Source organism: Neophocaena asiaeorientalis, unplaced genomic scaffold (assembly GCF_003031525.2).
Source record: "Neophocaena asiaeorientalis asiaeorientalis breed wild unplaced genomic scaffold, Neophocaena_asiaeorientalis_V1.1 scaffold404, whole genome shotgun sequence".
In the NCBI taxonomy this organism is placed as follows: Eukaryota; Metazoa; Chordata; class Mammalia; order Artiodactyla; family Phocoenidae; genus Neophocaena; species Neophocaena asiaeorientalis.
The window spans coordinates 1,450,777-1,477,472 of record NW_020172589.1 but is presented as its reverse complement, the minus strand read 5'-3'; the positions used below and the strand labels follow the sequence as shown (position 1 = coordinate 1,477,472).

Genomic DNA, 26,696 nt, shown 5'->3' with positions numbered 1-26,696 from the left:
TAACCTAGAATAACTAGATGCAGAGGGGTGAATTTGGAAGAATGGACCCCAAAAAGATGATCCCTTGGTATTATTTTTCAACATAGAAAGCTCACTCTCTAAATTGGTCCACCCCTTGGTGAAGAAATTCTTAGTCCTTGAGCGCCCAGGAGCATCCACAGTAACCCAAAGTCATAATAAACAGAATGTCATTTTATGATTTACAGAACATCTTCACAAAAATTATCTTATTTTTCTCCACAGCAACTTCGTGAAGTAGGCAGGAGAGATTGTTTCTGAGGCCAGAGAGGTCCAGTTATTAGTTCAGGGTCACACAGTAAGTCAGCAATTGATTTAGTGCCCGTGCTGCTTCTCTGCTGCACCCATCCTTACTGTGTGCTCACAGAGGTTGTGAACAGCGTGTGCAGCCGCCAGACAGATAGTGTGAGTCTCACTGCCAGGTTCAGGGCCTTGGGGCTCAATGCCTTGCTGCTCCCTCCTTTGTATTAGAGAAGCATCATCCTCAAAAAGGTGGTTGCCTCCTATGCCCCAATCTCATTGACGGCAGAGGAACAGTGACTTAAAAAAGCACAGGGGATTGGTCCATCCAGAGTCAATGTGCAAGTAAGGACTTAAATAAACTTTCTTCATATATGACGAGAATAGGTCCCCAGATGAATCTGCTCCACTGACCAGTGAGAGCCCCAGCCTACACCAGGAGCATTTCAGCGTGGCGCAGTCTTTCTCAACAGCATTTGGGAGTTCCGAGTCACATTTCTCATTAGAGGCTTTTCCCCTTCCCTAAGGAATGACTTTCTCCACAACAAAATTGTAAGCCTTTGCAGGGCACATAATTTTTTTTTTTTTTTGTATTTGGATGGTTTGGGTCAATCTTCTCTTCCTCATTCCAAGTCTCTTTCCAGTCTGGTGCAATTCCAGAACTAAAGTAAACATCAATGGAAATGACACCTGACTTCTTAAGCAGCAGGAACAAGGACAGTATGATGAAGTCATGAGATGCTATCAAATCACAGCCAAGACCAAAGTTGAAACCTCACATGGCTCTAGGATGTGGTGGCGTTTACCTCCCTGGGACCTTCACTCTGGGGCAGGTGGCAAGAGCCATGAACTTAGCTTTGAATGAAAGACATCCAGGTTTATCTGAAGGGCAAAGCTGGCAAGGTCAAGGGTCTAGAAGGCCCAAATGATGTGGCTAGTTCCTCTGAAACAAAGTCAAAAGGCAGGCAGGTCACACCTTTCTGAGGTAGCTGATGGCTATGGCAGCATCCTGTTGTCACAGAAACAGAACGGAATCTTAGAGATCCTCTGGTCCAAACTTCAGTTGACAGATGCAGAAAGTGAGGTCCAGGGATGGAAGGGCATAGGTCATGATCTCCCACGTTAGGAGTGGAGCCAGGGCTGGAATTCAGGTCCTCTGACTTGAAGTCAAGCACTGCTTTCCACCCCAAGCGCTGCTTGGTTCTGCCTCCTCCACCTGGGGAAACTGCAGTGAGTGACAAGTCTCGGCAGTGTGCGCCTCCAATTGTTCTCTCCTTTGGGAGCAGCAAGGCCAGATTCAAGGGTTATAAATTGGTACCATGGGCTTTGCTACAAGCTCGTGCGAAAGATTCCAAAGTCTTTCAATAAACACTATGATGCCGCCAGCCCTGCCCAAGGCGCTTTAGGAGAGGATTTGTTCCAGGAAAGCGAGCATTTCACAGCAGGAGGGCCTGAGGCCATGGCACTGGTAGGGAGCTGTCTTCAGCTTCCCTCCGAGGTTGCTGCAGAGACTGTTTTCTTCTGAAGGATCTTTGCCCTGTTTCTTCCGTGGTGAATAAATGGAGCATGTCCTGAAGAGAAGGACTGATATGGACATAAGGTAAAGCAAGTGGAAGTCTGTGACTGGTATGGGGGGCTGGCCAGGAGGATGCACATTTGGACCCACATTCTGGGAGGAACGTGTATTAGTGTCTGGCACAGAGCAGGACACAGATGAGCTGGTGAGTAGTTTGAACATGGCTGTGACAGACACAAACAAGCAAGAGATGCACGCTTTTGGAACGCAACTCTGACCAAGGCACGTGCAGGGAGGATGTGTTTTGACAGTGTTATGTGAGCAGGCACAGCAAAGAAGGAATATTTGCAGACATCTATGACTGAGATAGGACACAGTGAGTGATTGTGTTTGAAACATGAGTGAGACAAACCAGGCACAGTAAGGGGATATACTGGGGACAACAGAGACTATGAGGCCAGGGTGACTATGAAGCCAGGAAGAGGGAGTGCTAGGAAATAAAAAGATCCCTTCAAGGGGGATCTCTGGAGGAGAATCCCCAGTGAACAAGGGAGCCCTCCTGTCCCCTGACACCTGCTGGAATCCTGGAGGAAAAGCCCAATGGGCATGGGGTGCCTGCACCAATGGATGGAATGCTGGGTGAAGAGAATACCGGGTGCAGTCAGGCACGAGCAGCAGCTTAGGACCTGGCCCTCTCTTGGAGGGATGGCTGTCTTCAGGGTCACTGCCCCAGGGGTCTAAGTGTCACTGGGCTGAGCAGCCACCAAAGAAGAAGTTGTTGGGGGGTGGGACTGACTCTCCCATTGGCCACCACACTCCACTGCATCCCTAGAGAGGGGAGAAGATCACAGAACCTCAGAGTTGGAATGGACAGATAGGCTGGTGAAAGAGCCCACCCACTGCAGGAAAGCCCCTTGTGCCATGCAGATGGGTGGTTGTTTAGCCCCTGCTTAGGAATCTCCACTGACCGGCCAGGCCATATTATTTTTGAGCAACTTTAGTTACTGGCGAGAGCTTATTAATGTTCTGCCAAAATCAGCCTTCCTACAGCTTCTACCCTGTGGAACTACTATGCCCTCCAGGCCCACTCAAAATTCTTCCCTCCACTAATTATATCCTCCAAGTTTTCTCTTCTCCAGGCTACACATTTCCATTTTCTTTAATATTTCATTATATATTATGGTTTCCAGATTATTGCCCATAATGGGCACTGTCCTCTAAACACAATCCTTATTATAATTATCTCTCTTGAAATATAGTACCAGGAAAGAGCCCAAATTTACACAGTCAGCCTGATTTATGTCACATACTTTTCATCATCAATTTAGTTTACTTCTATGAATGCAGTCAACATTAAGTTCGTTTCTGACAATGGTAATATGCTATTGGCTTATATGTTAAACTCATTGCCAACTTTTATCTTTTTGATACAAAGAGCTGTCAATTCTTGTGGTTCTTTATTACATTGGTACAGTTTATTTTATTTATTTATTCACTCATTCATTCATTTAGCCAAAATATAGGACATGTTTCTCAGTTTAATTTCACTTTATTGATTTGGTATCATTTTAATCAATTGAGATCATTCTAAATCATAACAATTTCAACATTCAAGATAGGATTATCTAGCACTGACTCAAGCTAGACTTTAAGGATTTTACCAACACATAGGAAGATCAGATAATCTATTGCTACCTAGATTTTTCAGTTTAGTATCATTTGCTTCTTAGATCTTCAATCTTCAGTCAAGAGAAAAAACTACTGATTGAAGAGGGCTAAACCAGAGAATTGTGGTACCTCACCACAGAATGCCTTCCCAGCAGACAGGTAACAATCCGTGTGCCTGAGAATGGACCCACCCATGGAAGGTTTTGTGTAATGCTTTGCTGAAATGTCTCTGTCAAGCAGTAAATCTGTCCTAATAGATAATGAAATTAGTTGGCATGAATTATTTTTTAATGAAACAACACTGACTCTTGCATACAAATCATTTGTATAATAACTGTCTTTGAATTTTGATAAGGTCTATTTCAAGCTATGAGTCTATAGTTTCTGCAGTCGAGCTTTAATCTTTCTTTAAGAACTGGGACAATATTTACTGGTCTCCAGGCTGCCATCATATCCTGAGTCCACAAAAGAGCTCCAGTCAGAGGTCTTATCAACCAGTTCCTTTAATCCCGTGAGAAATAATACATCTTGGCTCAGAGACAGTTAAAAGTTTTCCATCAATCCCAGGCAACAACTTTTTCCCTGTGATGTTCTCTTCTTTCCAGTTGCAAGATTATTCTTACTAAAGCAGAATATGCAAGATTTCGTCCCTAAATAATGAGAGCTATTTCTGGGTTTTCTACTTGCTCTAAACATACCTTTTGATTCATCTTTGGTTATACATTCCTTCTGCCAGATTTTCCACATGACATTCTTCAAGTATAAGCTCTCTAGAAAACTCAAGATGTGGCCTAATGTCTTTACATATGCCCCACATTTTTATCCGTTTTATTCACTGAACATATCTATTAAAAGAAAGAATGAATGAATAGAAAGGAAGAAAGGAAGGAGAGAAGGAGAGAAGGAAGGAAGGAAGGAAGGAAGGAAGGAAGGAAGGAAGGAAGGAAAGAAGGGAGGGAGGGACGGAGGGAGGGAGGGAGAGAGGAAGGGTTTCTCATTTCTCACTGGCCAAATTCCCTTTGTATCATAATTATTATCATTATTAGCAAGAATAAAAATCACCACCCATTAGGGCAGCACCTGTGTGCCAGGCACTGGGCTAAGTGTGTTATATCCATTAATTCATGTATTTTAAACCCATTTAACAGACAAGGAAACTGAGTTTCAGTTTAAATAATTTGCTCAAATTTACTCAGTTAATAAATGGCAGAATCAGACTTACATTCCAGTCAATTTTGATTCCAAAGTCTGGGCTCTGAATTGTCCTGATACACTGTCACTCATCATCTTGAGAACCACCACTAAGTCCAGTGTTCATGTTCTGCTGTCTCTAGCATCTTTTTGTCCCACTATGATGGACTCAGGGTAAAAGGAATATGTATGTGGGTGTATATTATATCTATTCTTCCCGTGGGAAGCCTACAGTATGATGTGTCTCCTCCTCTTACTGAAACACAATGTAACTGGGACGTTAATATGGGACTCTTTCCTGCTAACCCCTCTTACTCACTAAAATTTTATCTTTGCCAAGAGGTGTATATATTTTCTGTGATTCAGAACCAGGGAGGCTAGGTGGAAAAGGAAAAAGAACCTGCAGAGTCAGGAGGAAAGTAGAGCGAGCAGAGGAAGGGGCTAAGTGAATAAACATAATGAAGAATGAGGAGAGAGGATGGAAGACAAAGCAGGAAGACCTGGGCTAAAGTGAAGCATTGAGTTGGGTAAGTGGAAGGCTCCAGAGCAGTTGGGGATCAAGGAGGAGGCTCTTTGGGAAGTGTTTCCAAAATGTTATATTGGTTATCTCATATAATCCTTCCAAATATTCAAATAAAGACTGAGATTTCTGCAGAATTGCTATTGGGTGCCTGGTACCACTCCTTTTTATTCAGACAACATCAATATAGCCCTTGCCAAGGAGAGAAGTCATGAATAAAGGAAAATGGCCCAGCCTCTTAACTCCATGAAGGACTCACAACCAACTCCCTTTAAGTAGGGAAAAAGGAGACTTGAGAATAATGCTAGGGTGATCTTGTGTCCTGGTTGGCCTGTGTCAGCCTCAGTTTACACTCCTGTACTAGTCTAATTGCTCACAGTTAACAATTTAATATCATCTGCCTTTTAGGTCTTCATTCAGGATACAAAGTCATGGTGCAATATGCTGCACCCCGAGAGACCTCAACCCACACAATGAATCACAGTCAGGAGGCACGGCCTTAACACTCAGTGAGCCCCTTTCACTTTCAGCCACAAGGCCACCCTACTAACTCAGCAATGTGAACAATAAACCAGAAGACAGGAACCTGGATTCCAGTGCCTTTTTAGCCTCCATCCATGCATGCCTCTGAGGACTTAGTCCCTTTCCTGTGCCTCATTTTCCCCATTCTTTAAACAAGGAGGATTATCTGTAAGATCCCTTGCAGCTCTGACATTCTGATTCTATGAGGAGCAGAGATGGTGGGTGACAAACACAGACCTTCTTATTGGGTACCAGCTGTGTGTGGGACTGTTCTCCAAAGCTGTGGGTAATTGCTTCAAATTTGGCTTTAATATTCTTTTGTTAGTATCTGATACTTTATATTCTGTGTGGAGGGAAGAGGTTTTGCTGGAAACAGGGAGGATAATTTTTGGATTTGGATTAAAGAATCTGAAAGACCTCAATTTCTGAATCTGTGAAGTTACACTGCAAAGCTGTTAAATGTATCTCGTTAGGATAGGATAGGGAAGACCTGAGATGCCACAACTTAAAATGCAGCGAGACCACAACCGTCCTTCCTTAAACACATGCTTGATCAGAAACACTGGCAGAGCCGCTCAAAATTTCTGATGCAAAACATCATTAAAAAAGAATCTCTGATATTTTAACAGACTTAAGATGCAGCTTCTTGTTTTAATAGTTTTAGTAAAATCCTCTACAATTTATGAAGCATTTTTGTATCATTTTCCACATTTAATCTTCAACACAAACCTGTAAGGAAGGAAAGTAGGTACAATGTAGGGGCATAGATTGATTGCTAGGTAACAGTGGATCTAGTGCTATAAATCAGGTGTTCTGCCTCCCAAATCAGGAATTCTGTCCGTTGGGAAACATGGAAATCATTTGTACAGTGGGAAGAGTTTTGTGATGAAGTTTAATATCAACGGTTGATGAAACAGTTACAATTTCCTTTGTTCCAGAAGAAGAGGGAGGAGGAGGAGGAGAAGGAAAAAGAGGAAATATGAGAGAGATCACTAGCTAAGTCATCTTTCACAAAATTGTTCAGAGACTGTGTGCATGAGAATTATCTTGGGTACTTATGGCAAATACAGATTCCCAGGGTCCACATCAGACCTCTGACAAGAGAGTGGGAGTGGGGAGTGGGGAGTGGGGAGAGGGCAGGGGTGGGATGGGGAGGGCAGAAATCTGCATTTTTAAAAAGTGCTCTCACATAATTCTTAGGCACATGGGAGTATAAGATTCCCTGAGGAGGTGAATGTCCAGTTATTCTACTCACACCTGAGGCACAGTTTAGCACTGGAGACAGGGGGCAGTAAGAGAAAGGACAAGTGAGTGGGAAGGGCCAGAGCTAGCAGTATGAGACATTCAGCGATTCTGCACAAGGGATCAGAAAGGAAGCACTGACAAGCATGCAAAGAGTCCATTTTAGCAAAGTGGACAAGGGGTATTTGTTGGCTTTTATGACACTGATGATGAAAAGAGAACAGACTTGGTGATGAATCATGAAAATGAGGTGGCAAAAAATGTAAAGAGATGCACAAAGCAATATTTTTTTAAGGTGTTTTTCATGTGATGAAAAAAATAGAATGCTTGGTTACAATTAGCTGATAAAAACTAACTGAACTGTTTAGAAACAGTAAGCACATAAACTTGTACTAATTTATCAGTAAATTCAATGGCTCAAAAGGTGATGGCCTAGGCCAATTTCTTCATTTGTCTTTAGATCACTATCAACCAGAACAGAATATTGACTCTGGAAGATCTAGTATTTCCCAAACATGGGATGTTTTCCACAGGTGATATGCCAAACAAAAAGGCACAACGTTAAACAATCTGAATCACAGTAAGGAGATCCAATACTTCTTTCACTCATTCTGCTCATTTCAAAGAGACGTACTCAGTTTGGCCCCACTCTGACTTTAACAATTCTCTACTACCTAATAAAATGGAGAGCAGGCCTTTAACAATTCTCTACTACCTAATAAAATGGAGAGCAGGCCTTTGACTCAGAGACTTTGGCAAACAATATTATTAAATTTTAATAGTAAAAAAGTTATGCAAATAATAATAATTTGTTTTGTTTTCATTGTATTTAATTTTTTTTTTTGCGGTACGCGGGCCTCTCACTGTTGTGGCCTCTCCCGTCGCGGAGCACAGGCTCCGGACGCGCAGGCTCAGCGGCCATGGCTCACGGGCCCAGCCGCTCCGCGGCATGCGGGATCCTCCCGGACCGGGGCACGAACCCGCGTCCTCTGCATCGGCAGGCGGACTCTCAACCACTGCGCCACCAGGGAAGCCCCATTGTATTTAATTTTAAAATCATCTTCTCTATATGATTTTTCACTTAAGGTCATAATAGAGAGTTTCATTTACAAACAGATTTATTTAAATTAAAAATGTATTTAAAGATAAATAGTAAATAATAGCATGGGCAGAATGTTGATATGGGTAAAAATTGTGAAAATAGCAGGCAGATGAGAAAACTTAATTGCAGGGAGGACAGTGTCTTGACAAGGACATAAAGGACATAAAGCAATGCATCCTCAGGGTGGGAACTCTGGGATCTTTCTATTATTTTGTACTGCTTGCAGAAAGAACCCCAGACAGCTAACTTTGCACAGTTTGGAATGCCTAACCTTGTAGCTCTGGACAAAACATATTCTCAGGGGCTCTTTAATTGCACCACCAGCCTCAGATATGTCCATGTTTCAACACGCTCAAGTGCAAGATCAAGTCAGTACGCATGACTTATTCTAATCCGAATGCACCTCTATTTCTCAATGTGCACATATAATTAAGGTCAAACCAATTTCCTTCTGTGGCTTTTTTCCACTGTCTACCACAGTTCCTAAAGGACAAATAAAAGACTGGAACTTTGAGTCTGGGGGATCAGACTGTCTGCCTGCTTCTTCTGCTGAACTATTTTGATATGACAGAACCTAAAAATATGTAGGAGAAAAGTATGGATCCGTGATAATATCAGCCAATATTAATTGAGCGTTTATTATGTGTCAGTGATTGTGCTAAACTAATCATGGATTATCTCATATAATTTTCACAACAATCCTATCACATAGGTTTTATTATTTACAGCCTCAAGTTGTGTGGAATGAGGCGTAGTAACTTGCCCAAGTCAAATCATCTAGGGAGAGGTGGAGCCACCAGCTGAACCAGGCAAATCCAACACAGAGTCTTATCGTACCAGCTTCACTAAATGTGCACCTTCACTGAACAGGCACCCTCGACTCTTACACACTGCAGGTAGGAAAGGTCCTGCTCTCGAGAAGCTGTCCAGGTGAGCAGAGGGTGTTTTAAGTGCATAAAATTACTTAAGATCCCACAGGATGAGCTGAGCCTCCAAGAAAAAGAGAAGCAGGTGTGAGAGCCCAGAGGAGGAAGTGGTTAGCTCCAATATTCAGGGGGTAGGGATCAGGAAAGTTGAGAGAGCTCATATTGGAACTGTGCCTCAAGGAATGAGTAGGCTTGTGCCAGGCAGCAAAGTGAGAAAGAGCATTTGAGACAGCAGAAGTAATCCAGAGGCTGGAGAAGTCACTATTTATCTAGGGAAAACTGATCAATCTTGCATGCTTATTGCATAGGGAGTTAGGTCGGGGGAGAGTTGAGGGAAATGAGTTGGAAAACCAGACTGGGTCAGGCAAGAAGGGCTTTATATGCCCTTCACTATCTGCCCACTGCAAGTCACACTATATTGCTCAAGGCTATTCTATTACAGCTCAATCCAGCTGGCACTGACAGTTTAAAATCCCACATGTTTGAATGGCCTTAACATTCTCTTAAACGATACACATGAAATAGCTTCTCTCTCTATGGTTATATTATACACATGGTCCCAAAAGAAAACCAGAGGCAAAAAAAATTATAATTTGCAACCCAGCCTATGTCTTGCCTTGGATAATAAGTTACCCCTCATTGGGAGGAGAGACAGACAACTACCTACTAGATAAGTTGTAGAAGAGATCACTGCATTGGTTGGGATACTTGACCAGACCACTTCTGAAGCCCTTTCCATGTCTAAGAATCAAAAGTTCTGCATTATTTCAAGAGTTTTTAATTAACTAGCAAGGAGCACAGCTTAGTGGTTAACAGCAAGGGCTCTGAAATTAGGTGAACATGTGTTAGAATCCTGGCCTACCACTCACCAGCTATAGGACAGTAGCCAAGTTATTTAATCTGAGTCTCAATTTCCCCATCAGTAAAATGGAGATTTTAATACCTGCTCCATGGATTATATTAAGGATTCCATGAGATGACACATGTAATGCACTTAGCACAATGGCTGGCATATAAAACCAGTGTTCAGTAAATGGTAGATGCTAAGATGACGATAATAAAGATGGTGACGTCTGGACCAAGAAACCAAGTTATTCTTAGGCAACTAGTTATTATACATGACAATCATACACACACACACACACACACACACACACACACTCCTTTTGCCAAAGTCAGAAACTCTAAGCAGGCAATGAAAATTCACAAATAGAAGAAAAATTCCATTATACAAGCCAGCAAAGGAAATAAAAGTTTGAAAAGAATAAAAGGAACATGAGTAGGCACCAAATATATTTGTTTGTCAGGTTTATCAAAATATAGATTCACCCATTTCTTAGAGAACAAAAAGCTCTCCAAGGACAATTCTAACTGTGAAATGTTTCCAAGAACCTTGTAAAAAATGAGAATGAGAAAATAATTCAGAAATCACTTGGTAAAAAGCAGGTTCTTGGCTCTTTGGTTGAATATAACCCAGAGCACACTCAGATATTTGTTTATATAACCAGAAGCCATCCACCAGGTTTCCTTGCTCAAGGGTTGGAGATGATTTCACAGCATTTCTTGGAGCACAGAAGCTAGAACTTTCTGCCTCACTGCCTTCCCCACAGTTCCCCTATCCTTGCCGTTGAAGTAATTTCCCTCCTTCTTCTGAACTTATTGCTCAGGAACTATCCTGTACCTTATGAGGAGGATATTATGATGATTTTGACCCCAAACCATTTCCCCTCAGACCCAGTTCTGACAATGCACCAGTGTTCCAGAAAAAGAAGCCTTGTCTTCCCAACCTAGTGTTCCTGCTTTTTTGCCTACTAAGATGATGATTATGATAAGGAGAACACAATATATCAATAAGTTACTTATCCCAGGCTCTATATGTACAGTATCTCACACCAGCCTCATAACAGTGTTATGAGGCAAGAACCACCTTTACTTCCACTTTTGCACAGGAAGAAACTGAGGCAGCAAGAGGTCAAGTAACCTGCCCAGGATCATGCAGGTTCAAAGTGGCAGGACCTGAATTCAGACTGAGGTCCATCAAATGCCAAGTCCTATGCTTTTAGCCGTAACACTAAACTGCTTCATCAGTACTCTGATTTCCTCTAGGTTGGGACCCTGCCTTAACTACCTTCAGACCAGAGAAGTCCAGGTCTTAACTGTCCCCATGTGAAAAAGGAAGAACATGAAAACCAGGTTGAGGGGATGTTTCTTTAATCTCAGTCCTTCTCCTTACAAATCTTTAAACAGCAATTCCTTTCATATTAAAGCCTCAAAGAACAGAAATTTATCTGGATAGGTGGATATGACAACATCTTTCTCAAACAGGATCTCAGGAATAAAATCAACTGCTTAACCACTAAGCAGGCATCTACAGAACCCAGGAATGGATTCCTTCCTTAGATGTGTCTAAATTTCCTACTAGCCAGATTGCTAGAAGAATCATACAGGAAAAGAAAATGGTCCCTGCAATTGACAATATCACCTCTGGCACATCTCTTCCCACTGGTAACCTTTCCAGAAGGTCTCCAGCTTCAACCAAACAAAGTGCTACACTGGCTAAAGTAGGTTTTGCTCTCTCTTGTGTTTAACTGCACTGTGGGAGGACTTGCGTGGTTCTGTAACTCACACAATCACAAAGAAAGGGTCTGAGAATATCTCCTTTGACCTCCCACCCCTTCCTTGGCCATGTTGACAAATGATCAGTCAATGCTTCCAGTGACTGATGGTCCATCAACACTTCTAAGTGACTGGTGATCATCCAGTTTTCTCCTACTTTATTAGAAACATCTTAGTAAGAGGATCCGTTCCATTTTGTGCTGAAACATGCATTCTTAAAACTTCAATCCTTTGTACCTACCTCTTTCCCTTGAGACCACGCAGAACAAATCGGATCCCTCTTTCCCCAAACAGCCTTCAGAGATATTAAAAACAATGCTCATGACCTGAATCTTCTTTGAGCCCTAAACTCATCATGCCCCATTCCTTACATTGCTCTTCACATTTCATGAATTCTGCAAAGAAAATCATGATGCTTTTCCTCTCCTGGAGACACTCTGGTTTGTCGACACCCAGAGTAAGAAGCAGCTTTACCACTTCTATGGGCCAGAGTCAAGTATCATTACAGTGTGGACTAAGCACACATTTACACAGGGATATGGTTTCCTAGTAGGTCTCTTAAGTGTGCTTTGGAGGCAATTCCTTCCTGAACAGCTGCTCCGACTAAATTGGGAGGACTGTGTCTCTGGCAAGTGCATGCTGTAAGGGAACAAGCTCACAGAGCCTGCCTCGGAGAAAGGGCTTATCTGCAAGGTTACTACTGGCACTCTAACCACGGACATTCAGGGCCCTTCCTCTCAGAAATAATTGCCTTTTACAGGGCTTTTTCCCTCTTGTCTTGTCTTGGGAGTGGATGTGGATGAAGAGGAGCCAAGGGATGCAGGGGCTGCACTGCAGTAGGCAGATAAAAGCACACACAACTCCTGGCATTGATCAAAGACCTCTCCTCCTGCTGTCCCCTGGCAGAGGTAAGGAGGTTCTTTGTTACAAATCCCAGAGGATTGGTTTAAAGCAAGGTTTTTCAACCACAGATTTATTTTGAAATTTGGGACCAGACAATTCTCTGGGGAGGGGTGTCCCATGCATTCTTGAATGTTTAGTAGCATCTCTGGTCTCCATCCACTGGATGCCAGCAGCATCCACCAGTTGTGAAAACCAAAAATGCCTTCAGGCGTTGTTAAATGTCCCCTGGTAAACAAAACTGTCCCCAGTTGAGAACTATCAGTTTAAATCCAGACTATCTCAATAGTTTAAGACATGAAGCCAGACCTAAACCTGAAGCATTATCTATGTGGACTTTCTCATTTTATTGGTGCTGAGAGAAATGACAGCAGTCAGTAAGGAATTAGAAGACAGGCTTCCTGCTCTTTCCAGTGTCCATTGAGAACACTGACGGTTCTCAATCCTGCTGTACGTTAGAGCTCCTAAAACATACGCATTTCTGGTCCCCAACCAGACCAATTAAAATAGAATTTCTACATGTGGAACCCAGGAGCTCCCAGGTGACTCTAGTGTGCAGCCAGGGTCAAGGGTCAGAGACCCACATCACACTGCCTCTATTCTTGACCTCTGATAAACCACCTTGAGTACCACTGCAGCTGGGTGTGGTTTGGGGTTTGCCCTGAAGTATGACATGCACAGTGGGCACCAATCTCAGAGGGCTGGTACATGGAACCCTAACAACCTAGCAACAAGAGCAGCTGCAGAGCCAAAGGGGGAAAACAAATACACACAGACTGTAACCAACCTGTTCGACAAGTTAGCATGTTTTATGTTGGATCAAGGAAATGCCTACAGGTAATTTAAAAGCCAGAAGGCATATTCAAAATAAGAGTCCCAACTGTTCAGCACAGGGCATGATGTACCCAGGAAACAGGTCTTGTCTCATGTTTAAACAATTATTTATAAACAGTGTAATTAATTTCATTCCATTCATTTCTGGCTTTTCTTCTAACAGAGGGAGCTCTGCGTTCCTTGTTTAAGGAACAGTGTTTAGAACACAGAGATTTCTATTGACTCATTTCTTAAGAGATGCTTATCAGGAGGCTGAGAAAATAACAGGAGAAGTTGTTTGTTTTAACCAAGATATGAACAATGTTATATCTACAATTATAATAACAACAGTTACAGCAGCTTCCGTGCATGGAGCACTTTCTGTGTAACAGAAGCTGGGCTCAGCTCTGCACATACGTTATCATATTTAACCTTAACAAAAGCCCTAGGAGATGGGTTCTAATATTATTCCCATTTTACAGGTGAGGAAACAGAGGCCTAGAGATGTCTGGTCACATGCTGAAGATTATATAAATAGTAAGTGACAGATCTCAGACAGGACTGACATCCAGATGTGAGAGACTCCAGCCCCTATAGCCATTATGCTACACTGGGTCCAATGCCCCTTTGTTTACTTACCAAAGTTCACCTTCCTCTGAGTCAGAGACAGTGGAAAGGATGATGTTTTAGGCCTCAGCACTTTAGTCCAGCAGTGGGCATCCTGGAGGGCAGCTTAAGCCACTTGATTACCGAACTTTTGCAAGTACACTCTGCAAACAGCACTAACTTTTCTAACCCTGAGTATTTGATGAGGCAAGTGGAGCTCTTCTGATGTTATTCTCACTGTTTTCCCGGTGTGATCTCAACAAGGACAATGTTTTGTGAGAGCTGCTTCAGGTTGGGATTGGGGAAGGACTGAGGACAGGGCCAGCTTCATGGCTGTGTGACCAAAGCAGTCACACAGGAACCCAGAGCTTGGTGTAATGTTCTGCTTGTCCTCATCTTGGAATTCTCAATAACTTTATCTTTGAACTTGTGATCTCTGAGGGACAATGAAGCACGCATGTGAGCAGAGATGACACGTGCAGTATGTGTGTACACCATAGTTCCTTGCTGCCTCTCACGTTAGTGATGCCCTGTGAGCACAGAATTCTGGTAGGCCAACCATACATAAAGAGTTACTAAGACTCAAAGCAAACACAACGTGAATACATAATGTATATAAAGCGTCTTCCTTTCTCCCATCGTCTTTCTGTCAGCAGCTTCCGTAACATGCTTACCTTGTATTTGCTGAGTCTTGCTGAATTCCCACAGATCATGGGTCCACTACAATTCTGCACTCATGTTTCCTATCAACACATCTATGACTGAGTAAGCAGATGGCTGGTGGCCCTGAGAGCCCATGTTTTCCATTTGAACCAGAACTTGCCAGATGCAGAAAGGAGGCAGTGATTTTCTAAGAAAAAGGAACCGTCAAGGAACCCTACCATGTCTTTTCCACATGCATTGCCTTCCTCTATTAGCCAAGCACTTATGTTGAAAATACTGACATGGAAAGAAAGGATATGATAAGAGCAAATCATGGTTCTTTCCTCTTCAGTCCTTCTTTACTCCTCAGTAAGCTGAAGGGAGAATGTTAGTAGAATGTGTGTGTCAAGAAGTGAAATAAAAACAGTTGCGTTAATTTAGTGCACTGTCCGGTAAAAATAAAATACATAAGCATGTCTGAACTACAGAATACAATTTGTGTAATCTGCATAATTTTGGTGACTCCACACACAGGTTAAATGCTCTTATTTTTGCATTTAAAACTGTCAGTGCACAATATAAAGACAGATGGTAAATTTTCTGCTAATACTTTAAAATTGCATTTTGTTTTTCTACTAGAGAAAAGGTAAATAGCAAATAAAACACATATGACAAGTTGAGAGAAAGACTGAGGAGGAAAGAAAAAGGATTTCCATTTTAATACTTTTAACAGAAATGTGTTCCTGCCCTTTGAACCAGGGGCCCCACATTTTCATTTTGCATTGGGGCTGCGAATTATGCAGCCATCCCTGGGGGAGACTGGGGGAGAGAAGGCAAGGTCATGCTCACCCAGCCTTGGTTTACCCAGATTAAGTCTGCTTTGGCTCAAAACAACGAGGCAAAGGTTGAATCCAATTGTAGCCTCCAAAGTTCAAGGCAAAGGCCAAAAACCTCTAAGCAGAAACCTCTAAGGATCCAAAGTAAATCAAACCTAAATTATTTCCTCATCCAATCTACTACGTGAAAACCTTTATTTAAATGGGGAATTCTGATTGGGTGAATTAGAAAGTTGGCAAGTATCTACATAGTGGAAAAACAAAACAAACAGAAAACTATTCCAGTTAAGGAATTAACAAAAAAAAATTTTTAAGTGGTGAAAATTTATTTGAGTATACACTGTCCATGTGAACAATAGGGTCTAGATAGGGTCTGATAAGGGCATCCATTCATTCATTCAGCAAATGTATTAACTGAGCAATGTGCTACACCCTGGGGGAACTTTTGGGAATAAAATGGATGTTATCTGCCCTCAGGGACTGACAGTCTGACTGGGAGATAGATAATAAAGAAGTAAACAAGACATGAATACAATTATAAATTCTGATAACAAGAGGCAATAATGACCTGAAAGAATTTTTTTTTCCTTCTCCTGTTTTTTGGGGGAACTTCATTCTCTTTGCCTCTTTCTTACTTTCACTTTTTCCCTATCTTCATATTTTTCTTTATTGATTCCACATATAATTCTGAATATACTAATCTTATGCATGGAAATGTCAAAGACTTAATATAGCCCATCCACTAGAATCAGTTTATTTATTATTAAGCTCTGGTGGATAACAGGAGTTAATAAGTATGAGGGAAAATATACACTGTTTCCTTCGAGAGAGAAGGTTCAAATTGCTTTAGAGCTGTTTTGTCCATTGGAACTTTTTACGATAAATGAAATAGTCTACATTTGTACTGTCTAATCCAGTAGCCACTTACAATATGTAACCACTGAGCTCTTCGAATGCGGCTAGTGGTTACCCTATTGGACAGGGCAGGTCTAGAGACCTCCAGGTCAATGGAAAACCTTTTCATCGGGGGATTGAGGGTGGGGAACGGAGGATGACAGCCAAGAACCAAGTTAGATATGTAAGAATTTCTTTGGGAAGTGCTTGAAGAAATGTTCCGCCTTCGTAGGAATCAGGTGAGTGACCTAAGTTTGAGCAAGATCTAAACTTGGAGAACCAGGGAAGATGCTGAAGCCTGGCATGAGCAGAGAAACCCATCCACAAAGCTAAACTTTGCATGTAAACTCTGCTTGTGTTACCTAACTTATAAATAGTCTGCTCTTACAGCATACTTATCTCTCCCATGAGGACAGAGCTTTGCAGTTAGGAAAGCAATTGCACATCTATTATCTTGTTTGATTTTCACAGTGAGGTAGTGAGATAGGCAGGATAGGAATTATTTACCCAAGAAGCCAAAGCTGGAATCCTCAGTGGATTTCACGTACAGAAAAATCTCTGTCTAAAGTTACTGTCAGCACCCTGAGTCCCTACTCTGCCATGGACCCTCAGAGCTATTCAGCATAGAGACAGCTAAATGGAAGAGAAGCTAGGCCAGGGGAGAAGGAACAGAAGCATTCCTTCATTCCCTTGTCAAGTCTCATGATGTTCCAGGTACTTTACTAGGCTCAGAGGATACAGCAGTGAACAAGACTGGCAAAATCCTTGGCATTTATCCAATGAACAAAGAATTCCAGAATCAAATCCCTATTTAACCTCAAATCAAATCAATATGGCTTATTCCTATCACCTGTCACCCACGTGACTCTGTGTAGTCACAGTCTATATGTTCACACTATGCCTCCCAAGAAGGGAGTATCACTTGGCTTGAAGAATGACTGAGCTGAGGCCAGGCTTCCAAAGGAATATTCTCCCATATTTTACTGGTTAACATCAGATAAAATTATCATGTTTCTTCCTTCTGTCATTTGGATTTTGTACACACAATGTTGAACAGCAGAGATGACAAGGCATCCTTGTCTTATTCCTGACTTGAGTAGGAAAGCAGCCAATGTTTTCTCATTAGGATATTTCTTCCTTTCTCTGCTGTTATGTTTGATGTGAGTTTCCTAGAGTGGCAAAAGTAACTTCTATGAGACTAGGAGAGATGTTGGCAGATGGGGAAACACAGTTACAGAATCAGGTTAAAGATGTGACAAGGAGACAGACGCTGGCTCCAAATTCACTAAGAATCAGTTCATACACAGGATGAACCTGTTAGAATCCATTGCTCACATGCTGGCATTATGCCTCTTTCTTATATATGTGTGCATACAAATTAAAATAGCCCCAAGAAACATTCTTATGACACTAATTCATGTTTGGAAGCTATTTTTTAAAAAGACTATGTACCCGGGACTTCCCTGGTGGCACAGTGGTTAAGAATCCGCCTGCCAATGCAGGGGACACGGGTTTGAGCCCTGGTCCAGGAAGATCCCACATGCCGTGGAGCAACTAAGCCCGTGTGCCGCAACTACTGAGCCTGCACTCTAGAGGCCACAAGACACAACTACTGAGCCCGCGTGCCACAACTACTGAAGCCCGTGCGCCTGAAGCCCACGCTCCACAACAAGAGAAGCCACCGCAATGAGAAGCCTGTGCACCGCAATGAAGAATGGTCCCAGCTTGCCGCAACTAGAGAAAGCCCACGCATAGCAACAAGACCCAACACAGCCAAAAATGAATTTTAAAAAAAGACTATGTAATGTACATATCTATAGGACAAACTATTTCATCAGCCAACCAAGTGGTATCTTCACTTATATTTTGATTGTGGGCTGGATATTCCCAAAGAAGACAATTATCCAACAGAAAACAACCAAACACAACTGCAGACATCTCTGCTACTGTGTGTAATTAGTACAATCTGAGTGATCAGAGTCCTCTAAAAATGTCTTGCAAAAGCATATTTTATTTCACTGGCTACCCAACTGCTTGTTTAATAATAAAATGTCATGTAAGTCAAAGGGCTATGAGGATAGGGCCAAGCATGGGAAACTTACTATTCTAAACCACTGAGGCCAGACTAGCTCATTTTTAATTCAACCTGGAAAAGTACAATTCCATTCTCTCAAAAAGATTTTAAGAGAAAAAAGTTCATAGTCTCATAGTGCTGCCATGAACTGGCTTTCCTCAATGTGAGTCTTGGGTTGTAGACTAAGTCCTCTATACTTTTTAGAGCCTCAGGGAAAATTAAAAAAAGAAAAAACAGATAATTTTCAATTTTGAGCATGTGAATCCTTCATAAACCTGAAGATAATCATGAAGATATTTCATCAGTAAAAATGTACTGATCATTTGACTATATACTATTTGGCAGATACTGTGTGAGGGGCTATATGTACATGGAGAAAAGAAAGCCATAGTTTCTACCCTCAAGGAATAATTGGCCTTATAGGAGTCAAATAAGGAACTCTATAATCAAAAGCAGCACAAATGCCATGAAAAAGAGTACTGTAAACAGGCCACTGCCATTCAGAAGTAGAAGAAAAGAACAAATGATCCAATTGAAAAAATGTGAAAAGGGTGATTTCTAGAGTAGAGTTTAGTCTCTACCCTGAGGTGAGCTTGTATTAAATTGATTATTTCTTTGAATAGTCAACATGTACCCAGGGACAGGACTCAATCTGAGATTACTAAGAATAAGGCCATCTGATCTAACCTTAGTTCCTTTTTAGAAAAGAGACTGAAAAATGCCTGGATTTGAACAAGTTACTAATCTTCACGGTTTGCAGACAAGATAGAGAAATATAAGCAGGATGGTAGAGTTGACCTATTGATAAATGTTTCACCAAATTTATCCTAAGAGTCAAGATAAACATGAGAAGTGGTAACCCTATTCCTAACTCTTAAGTGGGCTGGACAAAACTGAACTCTGGAATCAGAAAGACCTACGTCTGAATTCCAGTTTCATCATTTACTACTTGTGTGAGTTTGGGCCGGTTACTTATCCTCTCTAAACCTTGGTTTTCTCATCTTTAAAATGATGATAATTATAATATCAAATTCTTTGAGTGTTGTAAAAATTAAATGCAATGATGCATTCAGAGTTCTTAAATACAGTAACTGGCACAGTCTTTTCTGGAATTATGTTAGGAATCATAATCATTATCATTAATATGGAAGGAGGTCTCTGGTGGCCTGCCCAGTACTTTGTCAACAGATGCCTTGGATGAGGAAATTGAAGGCACACTTATCAAGTTCCAAATTTTATATAATAAACTTGTTCAGGCATCATCTTACATTTCTGTGATTTATATTTTGCTCCTATGGTTGAATTTTACATTTATTTCAATTTAACTCCATATTTCCAATACTGGCTGATTGGTTCTCCTTTCTAAAATCTTTAAGTCTGCCTTATAACATGTTAGTTTCCTATCAGAACTACAAAAAAAAGTGTCTGGATTTAGTAACACGGTAGATGATAGCTCTACTTATGGAGATAGGGAAGACTCAGGAAATTTGCAGTTGGGGTATGAGATATAGGAGGATTCTGTTTTGGATGCATGAAATTTGATATTCCAAAGAAGCACATAACTGGGGTTGTCAAGGAAGCAAATTGGATCTTGTGGTCTGGAGTTTAGAGGGCAGCTATGACCTGGAGATATTAATTAAAGAGAGGGCTGACAGCATGACAATTGTATTTAAAGCTATGTGTATGGTTAAATCACACCAAGTGAGAATGTAGTTTGAGGAGAGTATCAGGAAGCAAGCCCTGAAGAACTCCAACATTGAGAGGCCAGATAGAGAAGGAAGAACCTGTTAAGGATTCTAAGAAAGAGTTGCTAGTGAGTTAGGAGGAAAACCAGACAAGTATGGTGTTTAGGAAAATTAATGTGGAAAATTTTTCAAGAAGGAAGTGAGTCAACTGTAAGAGGTCAAATAAGAATAGTTTTTTCAAAATCTGAAACTTCTCTAAGACAAAAGTTAATCAAAGTTCAAAACCAAGCAGAAGATGGGAGGATGTATTTGAAAATTATATAACAAAGGATTAATATTTGGAATATAATAAAGAGCATCCAGAAATTAATCAGAAAAACAGAACAAAGTTGTCAGATAAAGTACCAAACATACGAAGGTGCAGTCAATAACTAATTTAAAAGAGGCTCAATCTATCAAGTCATCTGGGAAATGCAAATTAAACGAAAGAGCATATTTTAAATTAGTATATTAATAAAAGATGCTTAGTATCCAGTGTTGGTGAGGGGAAGGAGTAGCAGATACTCTCACACCCTGCTGATGAAAATGCAAAGCACTATGGTGCTCTGGGAGGTCAATTTCATGGTAAGCATAACAGTTTTAAATGCACATACATGTCAACAGTACAATTTCACTTTTGGTAGTTATCTGAGAGAAATAATGGCATATGCACAAAGAAATGTGTTCCAGGGCATTAAAAATAGTACAGTTTGTAACAGCAAAAGACTGGAGACACCTACATATCTACTAATGGGAAATAATTAAATAAAATTTAATATGTATTTTTAGTACAGAAGATTATGGAACAGTTAAATAGAATGAGTTAGATTTATATGTTCTGATGTGGAATGATCTCTGAAATATATTGTTAATGGATAAAAAGCAAGGTGCAGAAAAATACACACAGAACGGCTCTATTTATGTAAAATGAAGGGAGAAAAATCTATGAATTTGTATGTTTTTATGAATGTTTGTAAATGCACTGAAAAGAGTACCAGACTAGTGGTAATTCTTATCTCTGAGGCTAGGGGTAGGATTAGCAGGATAAAAGCTGATTTTACTTTTCATTGTTTTGGTTTTATATTTCATGAACTCATGTGAATTTGTTGATGTCCTACTTGTGGGACTTTTAAGAAAAACACACATTTTCCTTAGATTGTGTTAAGTTAAAACAGCTGATCTGGAGAATTAATTTTATGGTTTGGTAATTTACCCATGAAGAAACATATGGGGTTATTTGTTATGTAGCAGGAAATAAAACAGGCAGGATTCCTGTCCTTGCAAGGCTTACACTCTAGCGGATTCAAGTTTCAAATAGTTTTCTATGTATAGGCCACCCCCACTCTTATAAGATTCCTCACCCCCACAGAAAAACACCTCAGACCAACTTTCTGTACTTCTCATGACCTCAGGAAGAAATAAATGTAAGGAATAAAGTGTGAAGAATATACACATAAGCCATCTCTAAACTGCCATCTCTGCTTAACAATCATGCTGCAGATTTCCAAAAGCAGCAGGGATAAAATAATATAGTATTAGTAAAATAGGTTTCTTGGGATGCCCTAGAAACCCTAAATTCTTTCTATGACTGTTTCTATGGGAAAAGGCACCAGTTCTAAACAACTGACTTAGTAAATGCACTGCTGGAGCATACTCTGTACGTAGTCGGCAGCCTGTACTCGGGCAACTGCTAAGCTTAAATAGCTAAAAACTCGCTGGCACCCGCACAGAAGTTCTTGTACATACACTTTACTGTTGGATCCTTTCTATGACACTGACGAAGGCACAATAATTAAGAAAGAATGACAGCCTATAGGAGTATCCTTTGAGGCCTTTCCACCAGCTGGAATCTCAACATCATACTAGGCTTTAGCTACAAGGCTGCCCACACTGGTAGCAGAAAATTGAATTCATGCTTCTGAGCAGTCTCTGAGGCAAAGCATTGATATTTCATAGCAATTCCTATTTTTTTCTTCTTTTCTTACACATGCAGATGAAAAGTCCCCAGTTTTCAGCTGCCAGAACAACTAAATATTGTCATCATCAGAGAAATTAAATGCTTGTCTCAAAGAAGGAACTGCTCTTTGGAAATTCCTGTGCATCTCAGGGCAAAGGAAAAAACTGTCGTTGACAGTTCATCTTTGCTACAGGATGAATGTATTTATCACACATAGCTTTACACAGCTGAGAACAACTCTAAGCCAGGGTAGCAAGAAAATTCTCAGTTTGGAAAGCGGCATCATGCCTAGTCACTGAACTTCAAAGTTACTCCCACCTCCGTCAACCTATGTGACCTTGGGTAAACCACCTGACATTTCCACACTCCTTCATATTCCATTTCCTTCCTCATGCTGTTCTCTGTCTGGAATGCCTTCCTTGACATCTCCTCCAAGTCTCTTATAAAATGCTGTTCTGTGACGTTTTCCCTGATTCCCTTAACCAAGTCAGCTTCTTTCCTACTCATATCCCCACTCTACATTGTCCATACTTCCAATATATCATATGTCACATAACGTTACTATTGCATATTTATCATTCTATTTATTCAGTTTAGTTTATCATGTTATTTTATGGTCATCTTAGGGTATCAGGTTATATGCTGCTATTCACATTAGTAGTATTATGAGCACTTACTATGCATCAGGCTCTATATGAATACATTATCCCTGTCATAAAAGCCCTATAAGATGGGTATCATTATTATTACCATTTTTTACAGTTGAAGAAAATAAAAATCAAAAGGGATTATACAAATGATTAGCAGTGGCACTGAGAGTCAAAATAAAGACTATTTTACCATGCTTTTAATCACTACCCTAAAATACTACCTATAAGTAGGAGTAGATAATATTTACTAAGTTCTTACTATGTGTCAGACTCTGTACTATGTGCTCTACATATATTAGCTAATTTGACCCTCAAAAAAGCCTGGGATGTAGAAATCGTGATTATGCTTTTCATTTTTTTTAATGAATTTAAGGTTCAGAATGGTTAAATGACTTCCCCAAATCAAAGAACTATGGAGGCTGGATTTGAATGTAGGTCATTCACCCCCAGTGCCTGAGCCCTTACCCTGAGCCCTTACTCTATTCCATTAACAGATGGTAGAATTTTTTTTTTTAACCTTTGAAAGTACTGCACAAGTTTTCAAGAATAATCTATCTGGAAACAGAAAACTGGAAAGTTACCTCTTCTGAGTCCTACAAATGAGCAAAATCTAACAAGCCCTGAAGCACTCACCTTAGCACATGTGTGGATCCATTAATGGTTGTGGTTGAACAGGGGACAGTCTGGCCCAGAACGGAAGGTCTTCGGTAGCGTTCATTGTCACAGCAGAGGATGATGAGGAAGGCATGTCTAAAAGACTTATTCAAGAAGGCGTAGAGAAAGGGGTTCAACCCAGAATTGATGTAGCCAAGCCAGAGGAAAGCGGTCCACACCTGCCCAGGGACAGTGTAGTCTACGAATGGATCCACAATATTGGTGACAAAGAATGGAGCCCAGCAGAGGCAGAAGCAACCCATGATGATGCACAGGGTCTTGGCTGCTTTGGTCTCTGTCCTCATGCGATGAGTGCTATGTTGGTCTGCTGGCTGGGGCCTGCCCTCTGAGGGGGCTCCTGCCCGTTGTAACATCTGGATCTGGTGGGCATGCCCCTTAGCTGTGACATAGATGCGATAATAGGCCAGCACCATGAGGAGAAACGGGATGTAGAATGCCACCACAGAGCAGGTGATGGCATAGGGCTTGTTTACCATGAAGATGCAGTACGTAGAGTTAGAGTTCTTGTTGAACTTCCTGTTTTCTATCTGAGAGTTAGAGAGAGAGAGGAAATGAGGAAGGAAGGGAGAAAGGGAAGGAAAAAGTGAACAGGAAGAAGCAGGAGGGGAATGAGAAAAATTGTAAGAAAAGGAAAAGGATAAAAAAGAAGAGAAAAGGAGGGTTTGGAAGGTAGAAAGAAGGGGAGAAGAATAGTGAAGGAAAGGGAAGGATGAATAAAAGAAAAAGGTGAAGGGAAAGGAAATAAAAAAGAAGGTTTATCAGCAAAGCTTTTCTTTTTCTTCTAATAAGCCTACAGCACATAGAACCATGATGGCAGAAAAGGAATATACTTTTGGCTGCTTTGGGTATTCTTATATCTCAGTATTTCCCATATAAAATTTAGAATCAGGTTATCAATTTCCATAAAAATCTTTTAGAATTTTGATTGGAGTTAGAATAGAATGACTGAGGAAAAATAATAGTTTTTCAATGTTAAGTCTTCCAATTCACAAACATGATAATTCTTTCCCTTTACCTAAGTCTTCTAGAATTTCAGTAATATTTTACATTTTTGTGTAAATATCTTACACATCTTTTATTAGATTAATCCTAAGTATTTCTATTTTTATTCCATTGCAAATAGTGCTACATTAAAATTCTTATTCGTAATTGTCTGCTGCTAATACACAAAACTCAGTGAAAATTTTTTATATATTGGCTATGTATCCAGGAACTTTGTTAAATTAGTAACTAATATTTCATCTTTAGATTCTTCTGAATTTTTTCCATGAATACTCATGTGATCTGCAAATAATGACAATTTCACTTCTTCCTTTCCAGTCTTAATACCATTTTCCTTGCATATTGAACTTGATAAGATCAACTGTACAATACTGAATAAAAGGGGTAATAGTGGACACCATTGTTACAGTCCTGGTTTCAGGAGAGGAGCTTTCAATATTTTACTATTAAGTATGACACTTGCTGTAAGTTTTTTGTCAATGCGCTCTATTTGAGAAAGTTCCCTTCCATTCTTAGTTTGATGAACTTATATATACTACCAAATGTAAAATAGATAGCTAGTGGGAAGCAGCTGCATAGCACAGGGAGATCAGCTCAGTGCTTTGTGACCACCTAGAGGGGTGGGATAGGGAGGGTGGGAGGGAGACGCAAGAGGGAGGAGATATGGGGATATATGTATATGTATAGCTGATTCACTTTGGTATAAAGCAGAGACTAACACACCATTATAAAGCAATTATACTCCAATAAAGATGTTAAAAAAAAAGAATAAATAAAATTTCTGTGTATACTTACACATTCATCATCATAAAAAAAATGATTGTATATTGAATTTTGTCAATGCATTTTTGGCAGTAATGAGATGATCATGTGGGTTTTCCCTTCTTTCTTTTATTCACAGTGAATTACACTGATTGTGTTAAATTCCTGGCATAAACCTCATTTGTATTGGATACTGTGACATACTAGATCCCTCTTAAGAATTGAGACTTTTTTTTCCACCTATAAACTCTGCCTGCTGACAGCTCTTAGTTACCAGCCTTCTCTAGAAATAGTCCTTGGCTGAAGAGAGCTGTGTAACCCAATGACTCTTCCCTTCCGGAGGTCAGCATGCATGCAGTGTGAAGATACACACGAACAGAGATATGTATCACATATATTTTGATACATAACACACTATTTCATTCATTGTGTACACATTTAGTATCCTGTCCTATAGTATTGATATATTGTAAGGTTATAGTATATCTTCCTATTGAACTGACATTTTTAATCATTACAAAATCTCTTTTTATCTAAGTATTACTTGCCTTAAGTCACAGGAATCTAACTCTATATATTTCACCTAGGAACAAAGATTCATGATTTGCTAACTCAGTATTTGCAGCAACTTTATAGACCCTAATTACCATGAATAACAAGGATCAACTGTACATGTGTTAGGAACATCTGGGTTATGCTAGTTTCTCTCTAGGCAGATTCAATGTGCAAATGAGTAAAAAGATATGAAATGCAATCATAATACCATAGAGCAAATACTAGGCACGTTAACAGTAAGCAGATGCCCCATTCAGTTACATGAAGTAAACAGGGGATGCTTCTATCTCACTCTCACAAATGAACAAAATTCCCTAGGTTATTCTCCTTGAAAGTTCTACGTCAGAAGGTAAGAGTGCTGTACCCTTGTTACAAGTTTTAATGCACAGAAGATTATGCTTCCAAAGGCTTCTCCATTAGGGATTAAGTTTAGCACAAACATAAGAACACAGACTCTGGAGTCCAGTAAGTCTGGGCTTAGATATCGTCACCACCACTCCCTACCAATGTGACTTAACCTCTCTGACCCTCAGTTTCCTGAGGACAATGACAGGATTTACATATACCATTACTGTGAGGCCTGAGCGAGATAATAATGATTAAATTAACATGGGGCTAGGCACACAGTAAGTGTTCAACATTTGTTGGCCATTATAATTATTATTCTACTGGTTATTGGAAATTTGAATCTCATTTCCCCCAAGAATGATAAAAATGAAAGTTTGAAAGAAGAGGGACAGGATTTAAGAAAATATCCATACAGTCTCCCTTGTATGGATCCCCTTTCACTTCTCCACTCCTCTGTGCCCAGCATTTCTTTCAGAAGCCCAAGGAACTCTCATTCTGACATACCACATGCAAATCCTGGCCCAGCCTTGGTTTGGATATCCTTTCCTGGACAAAGAATAAGGCAAGATTAGGGGCTAGGAATGGGATGGAGAGAGGAAGGGGCAGCTCCTACTCTGACTGGTCCTCTTGGGCCAGAGCTCACTCTCAATCTCTCCTCCCCATTCCCCTCCCTACATGGTCCTGGGATCCATTTTAA

The 26,696-nt window shown here is 40.6% G+C and overlaps 1 protein-coding gene across 1 annotated transcript in view; it reads right to left on the bottom strand.

Moving 5' to 3' along the window:
- Nucleotides 1-850: 850 nt before the first annotated feature.
- The window catches only part of HTR4 (5-hydroxytryptamine receptor 4), a 158,649-nt gene continuing 132,803 nt past the window's right edge, over nt 851-26,696 (bottom strand). Inside the window, exons 6-8 of the mRNA XM_024738255.1 lie at nt 26,504-26,545; nt 23,291-23,859; nt 851-2,602 (exon numbers count right to left, since the gene is read on the bottom strand). Coding sequence (XP_024594023.1) covers nt 2,512-2,602; nt 23,291-23,859; nt 26,504-26,545 — 702 coding nt within the window. The 3' untranslated portion in view covers nt 851-2,511. The remainder of the gene's footprint in view (nt 2,603-23,290; nt 23,860-26,503; nt 26,546-26,696) is intronic.